At 40.1% G+C, this 24091-nt stretch overlaps 1 protein-coding gene across 2 annotated transcripts; it reads right to left on the bottom strand.

Moving 5' to 3' along the window:
* On the bottom strand, positions 1-24003 carry PCID2 (PCI domain containing 2). 2 transcript variants are annotated; one of them, XM_070408562.1, is made up of 14 exons: positions 23948-24003; positions 17724-17813; positions 16154-16227; positions 14985-15050; positions 13554-13595; positions 12513-12567; positions 8825-8928; positions 6411-6486; positions 5579-5720; positions 4293-4393; positions 3171-3244; positions 2887-3012; positions 1555-1678; positions 1-1036 (listed from the first exon to the last, which is right to left on the bottom strand). In XM_070408562.1, exons 1-14 carry the CDS (start codon positions 23981-23983, stop codon positions 947-949), a joined length of 1200 nt encoding a protein of 399 aa, XP_070264663.1. In that variant the 5' UTR covers positions 23984-24003; the 3' UTR covers positions 1-946. The 2 variants fall into 2 exon arrangements, with proteins under 2 accessions (XP_070264663.1, XP_070264664.1); XM_070408563.1 differs by lacking the exons at positions 12513-12567; positions 13554-13595; positions 14985-15050; ... (1 more) ...; positions 17724-17813; positions 23948-24003 and adding an exon at positions 11550-11797 and having other exon boundaries at positions 4-1036.
* Between the last annotated feature and the right edge of the window lie 88 nt (positions 24004-24091).

Below are 24091 nucleotides of genomic sequence, written 5' to 3'. Positions count from 1 at the left end.
GGATATAATAATCAACATAAACTGATGAACAAAAATGGATCCAGAGATAAGGTGGCACTGAGCAGACTGTCCAACCTCAGGGAAAAGGCAGGGGAGGGGGGATTAGAGGTCAACCAAAGGACTTGTATGCATGCATATTAGCATGATCAATGGACACAGACACTGGGGCAGCGGGGGCTTGCCCTGGAGGGTGGGAGTGGCCAGGGGGGTCAGTTAGGGAAAAAAGGAGACATGTAATACTTTAAAAGATTAGAAATAAAATGTGAGTTGATTTAAACTATTTTGAGTGAAATATAGGAAATGTATACACAATTCAGATTTTTAAATCTTATACGTCTTAAATACACTGCGTATCTCCTTCATTTCTGATATACTTTAACCCCAGAATTAAACTATTTTTTTTGCCAATCTGTAGGCACACTGGCCCACTTCTCTGAAAGGACCTTGGCAAAAATAATTATGCTAATTTAACACAGACCAATGGTAAGGACAGCAGGGTGGGGGAGAGGCGGGGGGGGAGAGTGAATTTTAAAATCTTAGCAAAATTTCGTTTCCCAGAAGATATAATAAAGACTTATGTCACTTGTATAAATTCAGAATGCCTTTTATATAGAAAAATTATACAAAAAATTGCACTTGTGCATAACTCTTAGGAGAAGTAAACTGTAGCTGCCTTGGAGGAGAGCCTCCTTCACAGAAGTTTCTCCAATGCTCCAGAGTCAAAGGAGGGTCTGCAACATTTGAAAAAGAAATTCCAAGTCTCCGTGAGGTCGACATTAGTAACGAGCGATGAGGAAATGTCAAGGTGGCTGTGAATGCGGGGAACTCAGTCTCAACATCCTTGAGAGAAGAGCCTCAAAGAGATTCCGGCTGCAGAAAGTAACATCTTGGCAAAGTACTGATTTCATTAGTACGATAAACACCAAAGGAACAGGTGTTTATACATTCAACACACTGTAGACAGCGGAGGAAACGGATTTTGCTTGCTAACAACTAGCTTCTGATGCTGATGTGATATATAGCCTTTGATGTGACCCTTTAGGAGAAAAACAGAGGGTTAGTTTATGTTCCTGAGTCACATCACTGATGTTGAGAGAGTTAATTACTTATTCTTCTGGCATAAGCATTCTTCCCCAATCAGAGTGCAATTCAAGTCATTGGGAGAACAATGAATAAAGTTATATACGGAGAATATATAATATATATTATATTCACCCACCCGAACCCTCTATAAAGCCCTTTGATTATCATGGTATTTCCTGGGATAAAATTAATTCTGTCGGAAAATACCTTCACAAAGGAAAAGGGTCTGATAACAACTTTAACGACAGTGCATCAAAGCTTCACATTCTAGACCAGTGGTTGCCAACCAGTGGTCCGTGGACCACTGGTGGTCGTGAGGTCTGAAAGGTTGGCAACCGCTGGTTTAAGGAAACCTTTGAAGCAGCAGTCGCCAACCGGTGGTCCGCAGACCACTGGTGGTCTGAGAGGTCCAGAAGGTTGGCGACCACTGATCTAGACCAAGTCCTAACCTGAACCGAGGAGCTCACGCACCATGTATATCAGGTTGGCTAGAATACACTGGACTTCATCGATGTCCACATCTTCCACTTGCATGAATTTCAAAGCAACTAGAAAAGCATCCAGAGATAACTGGTGTGTTTTGAGTAACAAGTACCTGGAAGAGGGAAACAGAAGTTCATACTAGTTACCAACAGGATGCAAGTACTTCAAAAGTTAAGAAAAAGAGCACTGACTAAGTCAGTAGAAAACACATCTTCTATGAAACATACCACTAGGAATGAAAGGAATCTTCCACCTATTAAATACAATCTAAAAATAAGAGTTATCAAATACTAGAGGCCCGGTGCACGAGATTCGTGCACTTGGGGGGGGGGGGGGGAGGCGCCCCTTAGCCCAGCCTGTGCCCTCTTGCAGTCTGGGAGCCCTTGGGGGATGTCAGACTGATGCCAGGAGAGGGCCTAAGCTGGCAGTCGGACATCCTTAGTGCTGCTGCGGAGGTGGGAAAGGCTCCTGCCACTGCTGCTGTGCTCTCCAGCCCTGAGCCCGGCTTCTGGCTGAGTGGCACTCCCCCTGTGGGAGTACACTGACCACCAGGGGGCAGCTCCTGCATTGAGCATTTGCCCCCTGGTGGTCAGTGCACCTCATAGCAACTGGTTGTTCCACCGTTCGGGTAATTTTTGTATTAGCATTTTATTATATAGGATAATTTTGTCTTCTCAATTTGAAAAAGCCACTAGTACAAGTATAATTTTTTATATTTACTGAATATTTCAAGGAATCTAAGATGAAGGTATTTTCACATTGTACTATCTCTGAAATCTTAACACATTGTATGCGGGAAACGTATTTATACGTTTTCCGTTGACTGTAAGAAGTAGAGCCACCTGTTAGCGCGCGATAAAACCTACCCGCAAACAATGTATTAAAATGGATTCGATGAAATATGGTCCTTGCCATTTTTTTATATACTACTTACAGCTATAAAAAGTCTGCCTTTGTTTGAAGTTTCTTAACTGAGATCCTGTTAGGATCAGGCCTTGAAGAAGAGTCAACTTCCAGTGTTACATGGATGAAAACAAACAAGTGCAGAAGAATTCAACTTTCTGATAGACAGGAGTGGCAGGGAGAGGTTTAATTATGAATAAAGAAAATGAACAACTCTGTCCCATACACTCTGATAAAATGTGGAATATTTTCACTTTATTCCACACAATTAAAGGAAAAGTGGTGGGACCTTGTCCACACAGACTGACATCTCTATCTCAGAAGACACAGCACCTGTTATTTTAAGTTTTCATAACCTGACAACTCTACATGAGTCATACAAAGAGTTTCAACTTATTATAAAAATACTTCGCTTACACTTTCTTAAAAAGATTCCTGTAGGTGATGATCTTCAGCTTTTCAAGGATAAGGAAGATGCCACAACGAATAAAGAAGGTCTCATGCTTCGCTAGAGCCTCGTTCAATAGAAGGAGATTGCCTTCACTGGGTGATGGGGAAAGATGAGCAAGCATGGTCACAAAACAAAATCCCAGGATGAGATCACACCAAAAGCAATTGGTTCAACTGCTTAATTGGTGTGTGAAATTTTATTAATTTTATATTTTAAAAAATCCCAAATAGAAAAGAATAAAATACTCTACCTTACAGCTCTGGTTACTTCAGCAAACTGCATGAGATGATACTTTTTCAAAAGCTCAATGGTTGGCATATGACCCTAAGACAAAGAGTTAATTTTCCAGAATAAGAGCCCTTTCTTTTTTAACAGAATTTGTTTTTTTGGGTGTTTGTGTTATTTTTTTTGGTTGTTCGCTTTTTATTTTTTTAAACAGAATTATTTTTGATAAAATCTTTATCAAGGAACTAAGTTTTAAAAACTTGCAAACTTGTATTTCTTAGAATTTCTTCTTAAGTAGCTGAACAAGGTTTGAAAACATCATAGTATGCTAAGTGGGGAAACTGATCTAGAAATCAGAAAACCTTGGTATAATATAGTTGTGTCATTCAGTTACATATGACCTTGATCTTGACCTTCCCATGTCTCTTGTCCTTAACATCATAGGAGGGAAGTGATAACTGAAGAAATTTCTAAATTCAGATTTAGAAATACAGGAACAACCTTTAGAAGAATAAAGCTTAAAAAAAATTATCTTCTTTGTTTCTGTGAAGGATAGTTAGAAGTAGAAAGGGTATGTACAACATTGTACCTTTGCCAATACAAGCTATCCTGAACTAAAATAATTTTAACCAAATGTGTCCACTGCTTTGATAAACTTTTAGAAAATGTTAAATGGGAAGATAGAAAGGTCTATTTATCACTTTGAGAATGTTTTAGCCAATTAACATATTAGTTATTTGTCATTGCTTGTTAAATACCAAAAATAACTTTTGGCGACCAAATAAGACACCTACAAATAGGCTGGAATGACATTTTCCGTTCTTGGCTAATCCATTTCTATTAATGTAGGTTTTTTAGGGGGAGTAGAAATAATATGAACTTATTTTATTTGTCCTACATTACGTTAAATTTCTTAAGTAGATACTTTAAATAGGAAGAAAATACAAACAAAGCCTTTAAAGAAGGATCTGGAAGTGTCAATCATGAAGATACATGGTTCAGTCTACACACAAAGCTATTCTTCCTCTATTCTGGGGTGGGCTCATATGCAGCTCAGGTTGTGATCAACTATAAACCATCTATAAGCTTCTACAAAGTCTGTAAGCTTCTTGAAAGCAAAGGGGTCTATAAGAACTGAATAACTCACCAACAGCATTTTTACTGGGAGTAAATATATCAAAATCATCCTTTTGTTCTTCTGACTTAAACGGTGACAGTGCTCAAAGGCAAAGGACAGGTACTCCTCGGCTGCAGAGACATCAGCAAAGGTCAGACAAGAGCATCTTTTAAAATATACGGCTACTGAAGTTCCCTCTATGCTCTTTATTCTGCCATTTATCCTTATACAAAGGTTCTAAAGTTTTCAGAAACTATAAATGTCTACCAATAATACTGATAATTCATTTCTTGTTGTTGGGTATTAAAAACACTCGAACCTTCAGAGCAAAAACCTATCAATGCCTTAATAGACTTCAATATAATTTCAAAGCTTTTCTTATGCTTCATAATTTAAGGGAAAAAAAAAAAGCAGTGATGAAGAATAACCAAGGAAAGTCCATTTTCAAAAGTCCTACATCTATGAAATTTTTTTTGTGAAAGAAAATTTGAAATTGGGTCTGTATATGCCTATAGAATAAAAAATACGATGAAAGAGCTGTTATTTTTGTTATCAGAGAATCCATGGCTATAAGACATGGGGAGAGAAAAGTGATTTTATCTATCTTACATTGCCTGAAGTTATGTTGTTTCGTATGCAAATTGCTGTTGAAGAGGTGAATTAAAAAGTCTGGTCTGAGTACAATAAAAGAAGTTATAAAGAACCACCTCATGCCAGTTAATCTAAAAGTCTAAAAAGAAAAAAACTGGCATCATGTTCTTGAGAAAGTTAATGATATAAATTGCACAATAATGTAATTTCACGAAAGCGCCATTCTGATGTGGTAATGACACCATCGCCTATGGCCACAAACACCAAAGACAACACCAGAACAAGGACACATTCCCACTGCTCGCCTGGGCCTTCCATGGGGGATTTCTAAGCAGCAAGTTGGCAGCTGAGCTACCTTGCTGCCCCAGTCTCCACGTCCTGTGCCAGCATGATCAGCACAGGCAAAGGGAGAAAACAATTACTTATATCAAATGCCAAGATACTGCTGCTTACTTCCTCACGGAAAAAAGATTTCCAGAATAACTGAGAGTGCATGTATTTCAGAGACCCAGCTGGATTAAGAAACTTCAAATACAATTTTCCTTTTATTTAACCAACTTTAGTGTCAAAAATAAACAAACAAAAAATAACTTGAACTTGGTTTACACCTATATTCCACTTTAAGTAATAATAAATTGCAATAATTGTGATCTCTAAAACTACATTACAGAGTTGTTCAGAATGCAATGGCTTTAAAATACTGGAAAAAATGATTAACAACATACCTTGTTTAAAGTCACTATCAAACATGGCCTTTCGTCCAACATAGTACCTGTATGTTACTCTCTGTGCTGTACTATAATCTTCTTTCAGATTTGAGCTGTCGATGGCTCTGATGAGAGGTTTACACAAATGGAGTTTGTTGATCTATAACAAATTACAATCCACTAAACATGTTATTTAAAAAAATAACAGGCAGGACCAACTTAAACTTCTACTTTACTAAGCATATGCAACCTTAAACTGGGAATTACAAAACCCATCACCATCATCAAAATTGATCATCTAATGTTAAAATCGAAACAGAAGCCATATGGCACAGATTATATCCACTTGAGAAAGCCCTAAGAAGAGCATCAGGCAGAGGTGCTTCCCGGGCAGATGTTCCCTCTGAATGAAGGCCCCCCACAGGGGCCAGGGGCCAGCCGCTGGTGTGTGACATAGCTGCTCTTCACCTGGCCAACTCACGTAGCAAAGAGTGATTTCTTCACCCATTCACAGGCCCGTATGTTCTGGCAGAAGGCTCTGCAGTGAAACTCCTCACTGAAAGCCCAGTTCAGCACACCAGCACACCGCTTAATATGCAGGCGCTTTAGTTTCCCCTGGAGCTAAAAGCTTACCTCATAGGGCTGAGGTTTTTTAAACAAGGCGACACTTCTTACAATAGTGCCTTGCACTTAGCAGGCACTCAACAAATGTTAGCTCTTAGGATTACAAATATGGCTAGGTGATGACCATTTCCCAAGCAATGCCAGGGGAGCTAGCTGATAATTAATAGAAATGGTATCTGGGAAGACAGGAGAAAGAAGCTTACACACTATTCAAACAGAAGCATACCTTAAAGTAAATCTTGAATAACTGATTCACCAGAAACAGCATCCCCCACTTCTTAGAATCCTCTATACCAGCACGACTATGGGAAAAAATTTTTATCCAGTTACATAGGAAATAAGAATTATATTTATAAATTACAAAATAAACTGTCTAAACAAATTGATATGTTGAGATAAAATCTTACAGCTTAAGTCATATTTATGAAATAAAACAACATTTTGAAAGAAGATGTCTTATCTAATAGGTAAAATTGAAGAGTCCATACCAGGAATTCTAACCCCAGATAATTATTAGGTAATACATTCCCTCTGCTGCAGCACCTGAAAACTGCCTAGTTTGCAGTAATAGCATGTAAAAGCTAATTGTTATAAAGCATTTTATGGTTGTTTTTCATTTTTTGGTAGTGTCCTTTGAAGCACAAAAGCTTTTTTATTTTGATGAAGTCCAATTTATCTATTTTTCCTTTGGATGCTTGCGCTTTTGGTTTCACAGCTAAGAAAACCATTGCCAAACCAAGGTCATGAAGATCACTACTGTGCAGGAACACATAATCAAACATAAGTCCAAGTATTTATGTAATCAATATTTCCTGAGGGCTACGTTGGTGTGAGAGACACCATGTGAAAGCCGCATACATGCCCTCATGGACTTTGAAATCGAACAAACATCATCCAAACATCACCAAAATAATTACTTTTGGTGAGTGTAGTGAACACAAAGTACAATCTGTCATGAAAGTTTAGGGGAGGCGGAAAGCTATGAAATAAGCAGACAACCAGATGAAAAGCTGGGAAGACATGCCAGGCAAAGGAATGGCATGTGTGGAAAGCCTCGGTGGGGAGTATTGGGAGGAACTGCTTTAGTCCAGCTTGGGTGCAATGTTTTGAGGTGGGGCTGGTGGGGACAGAGTGGTGAGAAATGAGAAGCTGAAACATTTTTCTGGGGACTAGAGATTTTGTTTGTTTATTTACACATGGAAAGCTTTTCCTTTCTTTGCTTTAAAATATCCTAAAACTCTCAAATAAACATAGCTTTATGATGGGTGAAGAGATGGAGTTTCAGGAGAAAAATGGAAACTCTAAAGTAGAATCAGATGGAAAGTCTAGAAGCAAAAATTAAATAGTGGTCCTAGCTGGTTTGGCTCAATGGATAGAGTGTTGGCCTGCGGACTGAAGGGTCCTGGGTTCAATTCTGGTCAAGGGCACATGCCTGGGTTGCAGGCTCAATACCCAGTAGGGGGTGTGCTAGAGGCAGCCAATCAATGATTTTCTTTCATCATTGATGTTTCTATCTCTCTGTTCCTCTCCCTCTCTGAGATCAATAAAAATATATTTTAAAATAAATAAATAAATAAATAAATAAATACTAGTAAGAACAGTCAACTTGAGGCCAGGTCAACATAAATTACTCAAAATGAAAGAGAGGGGGAGGAAAGATTGAAAAACAAACAGTATATCAGTGCCCTGTGGAATAATATCATGTAGTATAATGTACATATAACTGGAGCCCCAGAAAGAAAAGAGAAAGAATGAGAGAAAGAGAAAGAAGTTGAAGAATATAAAAAATTAAATTTAGAAAAATCTATTAAGAAACATTAACTTAAGATCCAAGAAGCCCAAGGAACCATAAACAAGAAAAACAGGAAAATACATAGGGTGCCCGGCCTAGGTGGCTCAGTTGATTAGAGCGTAGTCCCACACACCAAAAGGCTGTGGGTTCAATCCCCAATTGGGATGCGAACAGGAGGCAACTGATTGATGTTTCTCTCTCAACCTCTAATCCTCTCTCTCTCTAAATCAATAAAAACATATCCTTGGGTGAGGATTAAAAAACAACCACCACCTGGGTACATTAGAGTCAAACTACTGAAAGCCAAAAGTGAAGAGAAAAAAAGGCAAAGGAAAGAGTCATTACATACCAACAAACAACAATAAGAATTGACAACTGACTTTTCATCAGAAACATAGAAAAGCTGATGAAATGACATTTTAAAGTCTTAAAACAAAAAAGTCCAATCTAGAATACTCCACCTAGCAAAAGGATCCTTCAAAAATGAAGACAGAATAAAGAATTCCAGAAAAAAAGCTGAGAATTCATTGTCAGCAGACCAACACTAAAAGCAAAATGCTAAATCAAAGTCTCAGAGAAAAGAGAAATGGTACCAGATAGAAACTCAGATCTACTGTACGGGAAATATTAAAGAGCTCAAATGGCAAATATGTGACTAAGCATAAAAGACTATTTTTCTCTTTTCTTATTTCTTTACTAAACAATTGACTGTTAAAAGCAAAAAATAAAATGACTGTGGGGTTACACATATGTAGAAGTCAAGTCAATGTCAACAACAGACAAAGGGCAGGGAAGGGGCAATGCATTATGATAGGAGACTGATAATATGTCTCCAAAACCTTACTCACGTGTCACTGGCACAGACTCGGAAACAGCTCATCAACAACTCAGCAGCTTTTTCCAACATGTCCCCAACTTTGCTTTTTCCTTTCTTAACCAACTGCTGATCTGCCTAATAGAATATAAAAACATTTACTTTTTATTTCTGCTAGATTTCTTAATTAAAAAAGAAAATCACAGTGCAGCTAGAAGCAAAAAAAAAAAAAAAAAAAAAAAAAAGGCTACAAAGGTCCCAAAGGGTTCTGATGAAATCATCTAGAATTATAGTTTAGTCCACCTCTTCCACAAATCAAATCTCTCTTCAACTAATTCAAGCTATTAAGTCAACCAATTTTTTAAGCCATTGCATGTAGCCCTGCATTAAGAAGCCTTTTGTTCCCTCATTATTGACTTTCCCATTTCCTACACACAGCTATTAAAAACCTTGAAACACACACTTTCCAATAAATACCGAAGTCATTACCAAGTTTGACCTCTTCCTTGCTTTCAGGATAGTCTTCATTAAAAAAGAACCATTTTCTCCCACTCATAATCTCCCTATCACAGGTTCTCCAAGTGTGATCTATGAATTCCTGAGGGCCTTCAAGATGCTGGCAGATAACTCACATGGTTAAACTACTTTCATAATAATACTAAATTAAATTACTATTTCTTTTTATTGTACTGACATGTGCGCAGTTTTCACTGATGGTGCAAAAACAATAGTAGGTGAAACCACTGGAGCATCATGCATCCACAATCCATCAATCAATTAACCAACAAAGCTAATTTCACTTTAAAATGTCCTTAATGATGCAGTATCATTAAGTCTTGGTCCTTAAATACATAAATTTTTAATGTTATTTGTGGTGAAATGGGAAATATATTCAAAGTATGTCTGTCCCACAGCAAAATATGATGGCTGTTTTAAGGAAAGCACTTGGGCACTGTTGGAATTGCCAGCTGCACCATGGAACTGACAGACAAGCAGTGCAATTCAGGCGTGCTTGAAAGTGAATGAAAGAAGCCTATTACTTTCAGGCAAACAACTAACAGTATTTGTTACCAATGTCAGTATCTGTGCTTTCAAGGGAAAAAAAAAAAATTTGGAAAACTTCTATGGATCACCGTGAACTTGGCAGCTTTCCATTACTTCAAGAGTCTTCTGATGAGGTCACTGTAGATATTAACAAATGTAGTTTTTCTGGTTTTGTTTTGTTTTTTACATAATGAAATGTATCAATAGTGGGAACATCTCATAACTCAATGAACTAAAAGTTTCCAAATGTTCAATGTATTTTACAAAACCATGCAAGGGTAAAAGATCCATTCAAAGTTCATGACTCACCAGTGGATTCTGATGTAACAGTGGAAAAAGTTCACTGCTAAGCTTCAGAGCCCACACTGTAACTAGCCTGTAAAAAGTAGCTTTTAGAGTGCTGATACCGCTCAAAGAAGAGTATCTACAATTATCTGAAAAGGCTACTAAAATACTCCTCCCTACTCCATTTACCTTTGTGTGAGGCCAGACTGTCTTCATATATTCAACCAAAACAACATATTACAATAGAGTAAACACAGAAGCAGAAATGAGAATCTGGGTGGCTTCTGTTACGCTAGACTTTAGAGTTTAAACTGCAAAAGAATATCATTCTTCTTAGTACTTTCTGTTCATTCTAAAAATAGTTATTTTTTATTTAAAAGTCAATTATGTTACCATGCAAAAGTTTTACTTTAATTTTTAATCTTTAGTGTGGAAAGTATTACATATGTCCTCTTTTTTCCCCATTGGTTACTGATGAGATCACTGTAGACAGGCACCCGCCCTCCTATTATTTCTTACTTTAAATGAATATTAAAATTTTTCCCAGTTAAAATTTCTAATACAGTAAATATGCATAGATATAACACATACTAGAGGCCCGTTGCGGGAAGATTCCTGCAAGAATAGGGCTTCCTCAGGCCTATTCCTGCAAGAATAGAGCTTCCTGAGACTGGAGCGAAGCCCACCAAGGCGGGCTTCGCTCCCTTCTCCGCTGCCTCGCTCCCTCCCTTTGCCGCTTCGCCCACGGCTCCCTCCCTTCTCTGCTGCTTTGCTCCCTTGCCAGATCATGGATCCAAGACCCGGATCCTCCGGGCAGCATCGGGCACTGCCAGCCCCGCCTTGCCAGGTCACGGATCCGGGGCCTGGGTCCTGCGGGCAGCGTCGCATGCTGCTGGCCCTGCATCGCTGGGTCACGGATCCGGGTCCCGCGGGCAGCGTCGTGCGCTGCCGGCCCCGCCTCGCCGGGTCACGGATCCAGGGCCCGGGCCCCGCAAGCAGCATTGTGCACTGCCGGCCCCGCCTGCAGTATGCAAATTTAATGGCCATCTTTGTTGGGTTAATTTGCATACTCTTCTGATTGGCTAATGGGCGTAGTGAAGGTACAGTCAATTAGCATCTTTGTCTTTTATTAGTGTAGATAACACTATAATTTCAGTTCTAATATTTCCATTTGGTTCTTCTTTATGTCTTTTCTTTGCTGAAACTGTACATTTTCATTTGTTTCAAGCATGTTCGTAATTGCTCCTTTAGGCCTTTTTATGATGGCTGGTGTAAAATCTTTATCAGGGAATTTCAACATTGTGTCATCTCTGTGTTGGTGTTTGTTGATTGTCTTTCCTCATTCAACATCTCAAAAGGCTAAGATTTTCCTGATTCTTGGTATGATAAGTATTTTTCAGTTATACCCTGGACATTTGGGGTATTATTACCTTATGAGGCTGTGGATCTTATTTATCTTGTTTCAGCAGGCCTCTGCTGACACCATGCCATTGGTAATGGGGGCTCCACCTCTATGGCACTGGGTGGGATGGGGGTCTGGCTCCCCAGAAATTGGGGCCCCGCAGACTTTGTACGGAATGCAGCAGGAATTATCAAAGAGGTCTGTCTTGATGAGCTGCCTTGCCCCTTCCTGCTCTTCTTGGGGCTTCTTCATCTCTGTGGGTTGGTATTCCCAGATTTCAGGTTTCTCTGGGACCCAGCTAGGTCAGAGAGGTGGCAAAAAAGAAATGCAGAAAATTCACTGCTCACTGCTCTGCAGGTTCCTGCCCCCCATTTCTCTCCATCTCTCAGAGTCATATTGGCTTTAAAATTCCCAGCAGGAGAAATAGGAAAAATGTGCTTATTCCATCTTGTCTAGTCATAGAGTCGTTAATAATTTTTAAAACTGTAAAGGGGTCTTAGGACCAAAAAGTTGAGAAACGCTGCTCCAAAGCTGGCTGATGCTGATCCCCAAGGGGAAAGCAACTCCATAAAAGCCAGGATCTTTCCCTCCTCATACCAGAGAAACCCTTAGCTATTGCCTCAACCTACATTAAGATGGAATTCTTTAAGACAGGGGACAGGCCACATCTCAACAGTAGAAGAGAATCAGAATTGCCCATCTATTACTGTTCCATCCCCTTTAAAAAAAAAAATCTTGCATGTCATAAGTGATTAACCATATACAGAAACAACTCCCTCTATAGCTACAGTGTGAAAACCAGTTTATTTAAATCTGTTCACATCAACCCAAAAAGAAAAGTTGAGACATCGCTGTTATTTTGTTCTCTATATCAGATATATCCCAACCCCCACTCATGTCTCAAAACTCCTGTAAAGAATGACATGAAAGTACGCAATAGACAGATACCAAGTCTGGGTTGTAAAACAATAATGATAAAAATTGAACTTACATTATTGGCAAATACTCGAAGATCAAGTGCTACTGCATACATGACAGGCAGAGCCCTACAGGGGCAAAAAAAATACAGGTGTTTGAAGAGGCTACGAGGTCAGAGAGCCCATTACCAGAGGTGGGACTGACATCTACACACAAGGCTATTATCCAGAATAGGAGTTAGCCTCCCTCCAATAATCCAATGGCTACTGTTACCTTCCTCATCATCCATCAGGGCAGCCTGCAGCCCTTGTGCTTCCTGATCAACAGAGGCCAGACACTGAAGCTCTCTCCACCTACTACCCCAGGCCCTCCTCAGAGGCTTAGACCCTGGTCCATGTAGGGGCCCTCAGACTGACGCAGCACTTCCTCATTGCTCCCAGGACATCCTCCTTCTCTACTCCCCACAATTATTCAAACAACTCCATTAAAGCAAGATGTGATTTAGTAAAATTTCCTAACAGCAACCAGAGTATGCAACAGACAAAATGTCATAAAAGAAAAATTTTTTTAAATCTAGCTGGCTGTGTTTGTGTTGGTCTTCCTTTCATGGGTAAATAAGCCTTCACTTTAAAAAGGGGTGTGGGGTTTTGTTTTTGCCTTTTTTCCAATATAAACAAAATTTCAATGTTTGCCTACAGTTTGTTAATAAATCATAAAATTAAGAATTAATTTGGCAAACAATTTAAAATAACCCAATTATTATGTATTATATGACCCCAAATGAACTGTAGTGATCTACCTCTTTTGTCCAAGTTTAAAACCAAAAATAACAATTGAAGGGGAAAAAATTGTATTTAATAAATATTTGGAGGCATGCAAGGGCTGAAATAAAAATACTTCATTTTTATATAAACACACTGCAAATAATCTGGCTGATCTGCCATTTAAGTTTACAATGACTATTAAAATTCCATTATCCATGTTGACATTACATCAATACATATTAAATGTTCACATAGAAAATATGATACATATTTAACTAGACTACATTTTTTTAAAGCTTCTGAAAAAAAAATAAAGAGGCTAATTTCTAGTTGTTTTTGTTCATACTTACCAGTTTTCTTCTTTGTGGGCCTGAAACGCCCGCAGGAATGATGTACTACATTAAGGTATAACATATAAAATTTAAATAATGCTACAAATAAGAATAATAAATAAGGAGAATTCTAAACTTTCAGGGGGATAGCTCACCATTTAAAAAATTATAAACTCGTAGCAGTAAGTTCTTGAGGAAAAAAATGTATAAACCCACTTACAAATATCTGAATATCATAAGGTGCAAGTACTAAATATATTTACTTCATACATACTTTCTCCAAAGTAAGAAAAAGACCATTTTCATAAAATAGTTTTTAAAAAAATGATTTGAAACATCCGTGCAAGAGAGAAACATGGATCAGTTGCTTCCTGAATGCCCCCTAGTGGGGATCGAGCCTGCAACCCAGGCATGTACCCTAAATGGGAATCGAACTAGTGACTGATCAGTGCATGCGATATCACTCAACCAACTAAGCCTCACCGGCCAGGGCACAAGATTTTTTAAAATTGGCAATCACAAACACTTTATTTGGTTACTCTGATCCCAGATGATCACAACTTTTATGTAACTAGAGGCCCAGTGTAGGAATTTATGCACGGGTGAGGGGGCTCCCTCAGCCTGACTGGCAATCAGGGGCATTCGGGGCTGATCAGGGCCGCTGGCCAGGGGGAGGGACCGCAGGAGGTTGGCTGTGGGAGCGCACTGACCACCATGGGGCAGCTCCTGCATTGAGCATCTGGCCCCTGGTGGTCAGTGCATGTCACAGTCTGGTCATCTGGTCTTAACAGTCGCTTAGGCTTTTATATATACAGGTGGGCCGTGGAATCTATAGTATAAAGTTTAATTCATCAATTATAAAATTGCTGAATTCAAAGCAGACCTAATAGTTAGCAAACAACTCTCTTCTGCGTACATTTAAACAAGGTGATTAAAAAAAAAGAGCAAACTGAGTCTAGAGATACATATAAATACTAGGACACTCACTGACTAGGGGCTTAGTTATAAGTTATCACTTCAATGATTTAAATCAGAATTTGGCTTGATTAGGTCTTTTTTGACCACAATTAAATGATGATGTGTGTTGAGTCCACTTTTGTCCATCTATACCTGGATTTTGGAGTTCTGATATTCCACTAAGGGAATGGAACCAGTCCCTGTAACTACATTTAATGCTTTAGAGGCAACAAAATATTCTTCATAACAGAATTAAATAAAATCCTTAATCATAACCAAATCCTTATAAACTTAACTAGATGATAGGCTTAAGACCTATGCTAAATTTAAATACCAAGTGAAATAGGTAAATAGGAGTTTCTCTTCCAAAAAGTTTTAATTCCTTTCCTAATTACAGGGATAAATAAAATTAGCCCAAGGTCTCAAAATCTTAAACCTCAAGTAATCCACTGTATGTTATAAACTGAACAATTAACAGATGACAAAAGATATTGGACGATGACAGTCTGGCATTTGTATGCCTCTATGAAGTCATGGTTCCCCACTGCGTACGTGCACCTGGAAAAGAAACACTGGAGCTTGAGGACTGAAGCAGCAGACAGGGCATTCACAGGATAAAATCCTAGAAGTAAACTACATAGACCACACATCTTCTATCACAAACACCCCAGTTCTCAACTGATCCTGTAGTGAAAGATGGACCTTCTGCTTGGCAGACTACATAAGTTGAAGAAACACACAAATAACTATTTGAAGTAAAATGGGTTGGTATATCAGGAAATCCCACATTATGTTTTGAGACTATTCTTTCAACTCCCAGAAGGAGAACCTAGCTGCCAGCAGGTTTTATTAGTAACATGCACTGATAATACAGTATGGCACTTTAATAAGTGATGACTCTCCAACTAGATGCCCAGCTGGTCAGAGTCATTATTAGTCAGTTCATCAGCAAATCTGGAATCTCATGGCATACTGCACAGAGCTAGGAAATTGAAGGGTACCTTACACTACAAAGAACCCAGTGGCACCCCGACTTTTCCTAAGATCTCACAGGGCTACCCTACCTTGCCTCCCCACCCCACCCACACCCCAACTCCAGCCTGCTCTGAAACACTGGAAGGATTGCAGGCAGGGAGGCAGTCAAACACCACATACTTTAAGGACATAAAACTTTGCCTGAATTGATGGTTTATAGATAAACGTAGATGAAATGAAATGTAAATAAAAAGTAATATCTTATTTGCTCAGCTGTAGTTTCTTTCCCAGTTAGGCAAAGAGTTTAAAAGTCAGGCATATTTCCCTGAGAAAATACAGTCAAATGTGGGCTCTACACTCTACTAAACAAAAGATCACTATACAGCCAATATAATGAGTATCAAGTGTTGGTTTTATTAGTGACACACAATAGACATATAAATATACATGATCACAATATAATTTTAACTTTTGAAAATATACATGATCCTTGAAATTAAAAAAAAAGTTTATTAAAATCTTAGTTTTTTAAAGTTTACAAAATTTTCACAGGCTTTACCGAAGTGAAATTGCAAATACACTTTTCTACTTTTCCAAAGTAATTATTCATTGTTTCAAGCATTAGATGATGTTAAATAAAATCCTTAGTCAATTCAGCAACTCCAAGATGTGCTTATTTTACTTACCTTAAATGAGCTGCAAACATTTCATCATAAGGGGGTTCCAAAACTTGTTGACACTTCTCTTCCGGAGAGGCCAACTAAACGAAATGATAAGATGAAAAATGGCAAAAATAAAATGAAAAGGCATGGAAAGAACACAATGTGTACAGATTTAAACAAACCTATTTCAAAAGAATATAGACTTTACAATTAACAGTAACACTTTATAGTTTAGTACTTCTAAATAAAAGGTTCACTGTTTCAATAAATATCAATCAAGCATGAACTATGGATATAGCACTAGATTAATACAATGTTTTGTCTACCACAGGCTAGGAAACAGTCTGGGCACTTTCATACATATCTTAATGTCTCATACATACCTTAATAGTTCTTGCCAGTCAGTCAAGAAATATTTAATAAGCAGCTACTATGTGCTTAATAATTAATAAAAAAAAGTGTATAATACCTTACATAAATAAAGTCTAATGAGTTAGAGAGGAAGGCATGTTAGGAATCACTCCTTCTCAGCCTCCTGGTGATAGAACCACTCTCTCTCTGTACTGGTCTAGACTAGTTGACATTTACTTCTAACTCTTTCCTCTCAATGACCAAATTTTAGGTAATATAAGCATTATAATGGATTATAAAGCACTCTGAATTAAAAAAAAAAGGAATCAATGAGTCTACTCTTACACTGATACAATACATATGTAAATGTGGGAGGGAAAAATGACATCAGAAAAATCACCATTCTACAATCGCTAATGAAACAATTGATTCGGACAATGGCCACCAATGAATGGAACCATCAGATGGAAGGTTAATGGGGAATTTTATATAGAAGAAATCAGCCTTAGATTATAAATGGACAAATAGACATGTGTGTCCCTGATGTGCACCTGAATCTCATCAAGTCTCTGGCACTAATTTCTATTTAGAGCAATGGTTCAATGTGTTCTGCATATTAGAACAACCTAGGAAACTTTAAATTATTTTTTTAAAAGCCTGATTCTACTCCAGGAACTGTGTGGGGTTTTTTGGTGTTTGTGTTTGTGTGTGCATGTGTATGTGTGTGTGGTTTTGTTTTTGTTTTTTGGTTAATCCTCACCTGAGGGTATTTTTCCATTGATTTTTTTTTTTTTTTTTTTTTTTTTTTTTTTTTTTTTTAGGGAGAGTGGAAGAGAGAGAGAAACGCATCGATTGGTTGCCTCCTACACAAGCCCTGACCAGGGCCCAGACCAGGGAGGAGCCTGCAACCAATGTACGTTCCCTTAACCAGACTCAAACCAGGGACCCTCTGGTCCACAAACCAACGCTCTATCCACTGTGTCAAACTGGATAGGGCTGTTTTGTTTTGTTTTTTAAATATATTTTTATTGAGTTCAGAGAAAAAGGGAGTAGGAGAGTGAGAGACAGAAACATCAATGATGAGAGAGAATTATTGATCGGCTGCTCAAGAACTGTTTATATGGTCAGAGGTGCAATCTATAGGCAGCCAAATATAATCACCAACAGATAAGCTCAAATTCTAAGCCTGTCTTAGGAAGCCAGGTACACTGTATCCCTCTCTGTGCTTAGTCCTTTCACCTACCTGAAGCCGTGGGTTGGCAACATGAGGATGCTTGAAAGACACCAGCTCTGCAAAGGATTCCCCATCTCTGGTTTCAATTGCTTCATAGACCTGAAGCATTTGAGAAGAGAAAAGCTCAGTAGAAAATAAAATACTCTATTCTAATAGAACCTAAACAACACATTGTATACCACTAAAATTCATTTTCCCTATTTTGAAAGGAGCAAGAATAATCAAAATATAGCAAGTATTCTCTTTAGCCAGCAAACAATAACTACCTTTCAAAATAAGATCTTCCAAAGGCAAATAAACAGGTGACTTCATATTAAAAACCATGAAAAAGCAGAATAAACCAGCTTATTATCTGATAATTAATGAAGGTGAATTATTCTAGTTTTACTCAGTCATACCAGCAGACATTTGAAAATTCACTTTCATAGCTTATGGGGAAAAAGAGCTTATAAACCACATATTTCCAAAATTCAAAAGGCTTCCACTCAACCTAAATATAAAAATGGCAATGGCAATGGCTAAATGAATGGTGTCATAGTCATACAACAGGTAACTGTGTGCTGTAAAAAAGGATGAAATAAATCTACATGTAGTAACATGGGAAAGTGTTCACAATATGCTTACTGTTAAGCAAAAGGAAAAAAAAAAGTTAGTCACAAGAAAACTGCATAACTTGATCTGGGAGAAAAAGAAAAAGTATGTATGACATGAAAGCTCAAGAAGAAATGCAGGACCCATGTCACAACAGTTGACTCCTTGGCCAGTGCAGTGAGGGCTAAGGAGGCTTTTATTTTATATATTTCTATACTGGAAGACTGTTATAGCAGACATTTATAATTAAAAAAGCAAATTATATTTTAAATTATATTCACCAAAAATGACATAAAAATCCCAACTATATAAGTGAGGAGAAAGCAAAGCATAAAGCTATATATATATATATATATATATATTAGTACCAGAGGCCTGGTGCATGGATTTGTGCACTGGTGGGGGCATGGCCTGCAGGGATCAGCCCACTGTGGGAGCACCACTCATCCCGGTTAGCCGAGCAGCTGTGGACCCGCCCTCTGAGCAGCTGCTCCTGCTGTGGGAGTGCCACTCATTCCGGTTAGCCGAGCAGCTGTGGACCCACCCTCTGAGCAGCTGCTCCTGCTGCTCATCCTGCAGTGAGTGTCTGCCCCCTAGTGGTCAGTGCATGTCATAGCGACTGGTCGTTCTGGTCATTCTGCTGTTTGGTCACTGAGCTTTTATATATACTGAGTGGACAGATTATTATGACCACCCCATTAGTACTTCGTTGGGCCACCTTTTGCCTTCAATACTGCGGCGATTCACCTTGGCATTGACTCCATGAGATCTTGAAAGGTGATGCGAGGAATCTGACACCAGTCCTGATGAATAGCACTGTCCAGTTCTGAGATTTGATGGTTGTGGAACCAGCTGCCTTTAACTTGGTCCCACAAATGCCCAATTGGATTGAGATCTGTTGATTGTGGGGGCCACCTAAGCAAGGTAAAGTCTCCCTTATGTTCTTGAAACCACTCCTGCACAATAAGAGCACCGTGGCACGGCGCATTGTCTTGTTGGAAGAAGCCATCTCCATTGGGATACGCCATCAACATGATAGGATGAACTTGATCAGCAACGATACTTAGGTATGGTGTGCTATTCAGATGTTGTTCCACACAAATTAAAGGGCCCAAATCATTTCAGGAAAACATGCCCCAAACCATAACACTGCCTTTGCCAGCTTGAAGGGTTGTACTCATGCATGTGGGGTGCATGCTTTCATGCTGTTTCCGCCAAATTCTCACTCTGCCATCTGCATGCTGCAACTGGAAATGTGATTCATCGGACCACATGACTTTTTTCCAATGCTCAACTGTTCAATCCTTGTGTTCCTGTGCGAATTGGAGACGTTTTATCTTGGTAACTGCAGACAGCATAGGAGTTCGAACAGGCCTTCGGCTTCCATATCCCATATGATGTACAGCTAATTTGCCTTCAAACGTCAGTTGGTCATAATAATCTGGCCACTCAGTGTATATAGACTAGAGGCCCGGTACATGAAAATTCATGCACTGGGGGGCGGGGGGGGGGGGGGGAGGGAATGGGTAGAAGGGGGGGTCACCTCTGCGGAAGGTGACCAGTGGGCCGATCAGGGGGCAATGTGGGCAGCCAGCGGCCAGCCCCGCCCCCCATTGTGCCACCACTGTCAGTGGCCTCCCTCTGCAGGAGGCGACCGCGGCAGGCCATTCTGGGGAAGTGAGTGGCTGGCCCTGCCCCAAATCGCCCCACCACTGCTGATGTCCGTGGCCTCCCTCTGTGGGAGGCAACTGGGCGGGCAATCAGGGGATAGCGCTGGCTCCCATTGCCGCGCTGCTGGTTGCCACCAACCTCCCCCCCCCCCCCCCGCCACCCCATTGCCGTCCCCTCCCTCTGCCTACTGGCATGCGCCTTGGTGGGCCTGGCACCACCTGCTGGCCAGCCCCACCCCCCGCCGACCTGTAGTTCCACCATTTGGTCAATTTGCATATTATGCTTTTATTATATAGGATAATTTATCTACAAAAAAGTAAATATAAATTTATGCCCACACAATGGACATCATAAAGAGAATATCCAAATGGTACATACCTGAGAAAGTGCTCACATCCGGCCCCACCAGTAAAATGCAACAAGATACCCATACTTACCCAAAGAAGAGTTAAAATGGAAAAGGCTGACAATACTAAGTATTCCAAGAATATAAAGCAACTAAACCTCTCACACATTGCTGGGGAGGGTGACGTGGCATCCACTTTGGGACACTGTTTGGTATGTCTACTAAAGAGAGCACATACTTACTCCCCCACCCAGCAATCCCATGCCCAGGCACCCGCAGCCAGAAAAAATAGAGGCAAAGGCCACCAGGACACCAAGGGGACGCAATTCCTCATCTGTTGTACCACTCAGACCATTGACTGGGAACATTTACACCACCTTATCTAATAAAGAATTTGGCACTTAACTATTCAACAAAACTACATAAGCACTTACATTTTGAGCCAGCAGTTCCACTTCTAAGGATTTACCTTACAATAAGAAACAAAAGATGTTTGTGCAGGATTACTTGTTGATGTATTCTGAGTAATCACAAAATACAGATTCCATCAGTATTTTGGAAGGAAACTGATAAAAGCTGCCAAAGTTCCCATCATGGGGTGTAAAGGTGGATGGATGTGTGTCGGGGAAGGGGTAGGGGTAAACAGAGGGGTGGCAACAGGCTAGCTTAACAAACTGATCTGTCCCTCAATGGACACTGAGATCATAGGCAACCCTGTCACCTGCTTTAGTCAGTTAATGTGTTATGTCCCAGAAACTATGGCCTTTTAATTTAAACACCTCCCACTGGACCAGGCAGCTGGACTCCAGGTGAACCTGTTTAGCAGCACTCTGTGGGCCTGACCCAGGGACTGCAGAGCTCACCAGTGAAGCTCTCTGGCCCTGGGCATTCCTAGGAATAAGTTCTCTTTCTTGGCTGCTGCTGGTCACCTCGAGAACTCCAGGCTCCAAGCTGGTCCATGGGGGAATCAACTACTCTGGGAACTCATAGTTCCTCAAAAATATATTTACTAGCTCTGTTCCCTTAAAAGGCCTAGAAGTAATGACTCCCAGTAGCAATAAGCACACCTAGCACTCAGACTGGTTTTCTAAATTCCATTCTCCACTAAAAGGAACCAGAAGTCCCTGGAGAAATAGCTGAACCAGTGCTGGAACAGGGAAAGAACTAAGTGAGAGTGGAATAGATATTACTGTTCCAGAAAGCAAAGCAGGGCTCAAAAAAGGATGAAGACATCAAAAAGCCACAGAAACCAGTCTGAAGGGGCTCCCAGTGTCTAAATATGAGACAATTTGAGCTTCAATAATAATAATATTCTTAATATTGGTAGTGGATTATAACATGCCCTTAAAAATAATGCATAATGATACTTTTAAAAAGAAGGGCAAAGGGGAAAGCATTTTTTTAACAGATGAAATACTAACAAATGTAAAAGAATGATAGAAAGTCATCACTTGGCAAACATTAATGTAATAACTGACTTGGAAAATGCCCAAGAATGAAATCTAAAACCATTTTGTAAGTCTTGAGGAACAGAATGCTCTTAGATTCTCTTAGTCCATCCAACAGCTTCCAAATTAATAACAAGTGAAAAGGTACCTCGACACCAGAGTGATCTGATGGACATCAAGTGAATCAGTATCATCAATGTGTGCCTCTGAGGTGACGCTATGGGAAATTCACACTATCAAATTTAACCTGAATCTAATCATAAGGGACAGTCAAAGGCAGACTGTGAGACATCTACAAGTCAACTGGCCAGGACATTTCAAGAAAGGTTAAATATCATAAAAGCCCCCCCAAACCCCCAACCCAAAAAATGGCAAAAGGACCCTTTTAGATTGAAGGACTAAAGAGCAAAAAAATCAAATGCCATATATGATCTGTCTGGATCCTGGGTTTAAAAAAAGAAGTTCTAAAGAAGAGTTTAGGGAACATGGAAAATTAAACTACAGATTCTACATTAGAAAAATATTGACGTTAATACTCATGTTAAATTTTTTGAGTGTAGTAAAGTCACTGCAATTAGACAGTGGAACAGCCTTGGTCCTAGGCACAGTAAAGGACCATAGTGTCATCCACTTTCTTTCAAATGGTCTGGGAGTACACATGCCCAGAGCAAACATGGTGGGTGGGCCAGGTGAGGGGTGTTATATGTCTTTTTCTACTTCTTTCAAGTTTTCTGTAGGTTTGAAAATTTACACAATAAAAAGTTGGAGGAAAATGAAAATTTTAAATGTAAACAGCTTTAAAAAGTAACAAGGCACCCAGAATAAAATAAATAAATAAATAAATAAAACAAAAACAGAACTATGTGTGGGCAAGAGAATGTAAAAGATGAAAAAAAACCCCAAAACATTCATATTGGTTTTCCAGTGTCTAAGTCCTTGCTCAACTTTAAATAAACTGATCTTGCTCAGCTGGTGTAGCTCAGTGGTTGAACGTCCACCCATGAACCAGGAGGTCATGGCTGGATTCCGGGTGAGGGAACATGCCAGCTCAATCCCCAGTAGCGGGCATGCAGGAGGCAGCTGATGGATGATTCTCTCCCTCTCCCTTCCACTCTCTGAAATCAATAAAAACAAGTTTAAGCAAACAAACAAACTGATATTTGAAAATGTTAAGTCTGCAAAGATAAGGCCACTGTATACTTATCCTTAAGAAAAGGTCTTAGGCCTCAATTAAAAGGCTGGCAAATGAATGTATTTTTGTTTCAAGTTAAAATAAAAGCATGTGTCTGTTTTTTCATGATTCCTGTTATAATCAATGTATTCAAGCTTTGAATACATACATACCTGTGTGAAATATACTACTGCCATTTACTGGCTGCTGTATGGTCAAAACCGCTTGGAGAGACATTTCCCAAAGGATACAAAGTATGCCAAGTGCTCACAAACAGCGTGTACTGAAAGGTAGCTATGACTAGAGCAGTGGTTCTCAACCTTCCTAATGCCGAGACCCTTAATACAGTTCCTCATGTTGTGGTGACCCCCAATTTCATTGTTACAGATTGAACATAATTAAAGCATAGTGATTAATCACAAAAACAATATGTAATTATATATGTGTTTTCCGATGGTCTTAGGCGACGACCCCTGCTAAAGGGTCTTTCGACCCCTCCTCCCAAAGGGGTCGCGACCCACAGGTTGAGAACCTCTGGACTAGAGGCTCGCAGTCTGGACTCCTTGCTACCTCCACCCCCTGCTTCACCGCCGTCTCTCCGAAAACAAAACCTCTAGGTCAGGCCTCTGGGTCAGGCCTTCTTCCCTGGCTACACAGGGGCTGAACCCCGCCTCCTTCGCGTGGCTAACGGGCCCTTCAGCATCCCCTATGACTAGGGACCGCCCTCCATACACGCGGACGTCCCTAAACTGAGAGCAGCGACCATCGGCGAATCCCTGGGTCGCCAAGAAACACGGCGGCGCGTCTGCTTCAATCATCCTTGCTTCCCGTTTGGGGGCCAAATGCTCGGGTGCTGTCAGCCAAGAGACTCAGCCGGATGGGAAGTGTCCATCCAGACCCCCGCCAGCCACGAGCCGGCTGCCCGTCCACCCGACCCCAAAGCCCGGCAGCCAAAGGAAAGAGGCGAACACCCTGCAGACCGCGCGCCGCCACGGAACAGCGTTACCTGCTGCAGGTACTGGTTGATAGTGATGTGCGCCATGGTGGCTCCCACCCCGCCGGGACCAGACGGAGCGTGCGCGCAAGGCCGCGCGTCACTTCCGGCTCGGTCCGTTCCCAGCCCGGCTCCCCAGACCCAACTTTCCCCGCA

The sequence above is a fragment of the Myotis yumanensis genome, unplaced genomic scaffold (assembly GCF_028538775.1).
Source record: "Myotis yumanensis isolate MYYU_CA2020_CCGP unplaced genomic scaffold, mMyoYum1.0.hap1 SCAF_3, whole genome shotgun sequence".
Lineage (NCBI taxonomy): Eukaryota > Metazoa > Chordata > Mammalia > Chiroptera > Vespertilionidae > Myotis > Myotis yumanensis.
The sequence above is the reverse complement of the archived record's forward strand: the minus strand, read 5'-3'. Positions and strand labels throughout refer to the sequence as shown.

Bases quoted from the DNA above. Each gene is read 5' to 3' on its own strand.
- PCID2 (XM_070408562.1), bottom strand. From the start codon at position 23,983: ATGGCGCACATCACTATCAACCAGTACCTGCAGCAG. The intron at 5,721-6,410 runs GTATGCTTCTGT...AATTTGTTATAG, and splicing joins TATTCAAGATTTACTTTAAG to ATCAACAAACTCCATTTGTG. The intron at 3,245-4,292 runs GTGAGTTATTCA...TCTTTGTCTTAG, and splicing joins TCCCAGTAAAAATGCTGTTG to GGTCATATGCCAACCATTGA.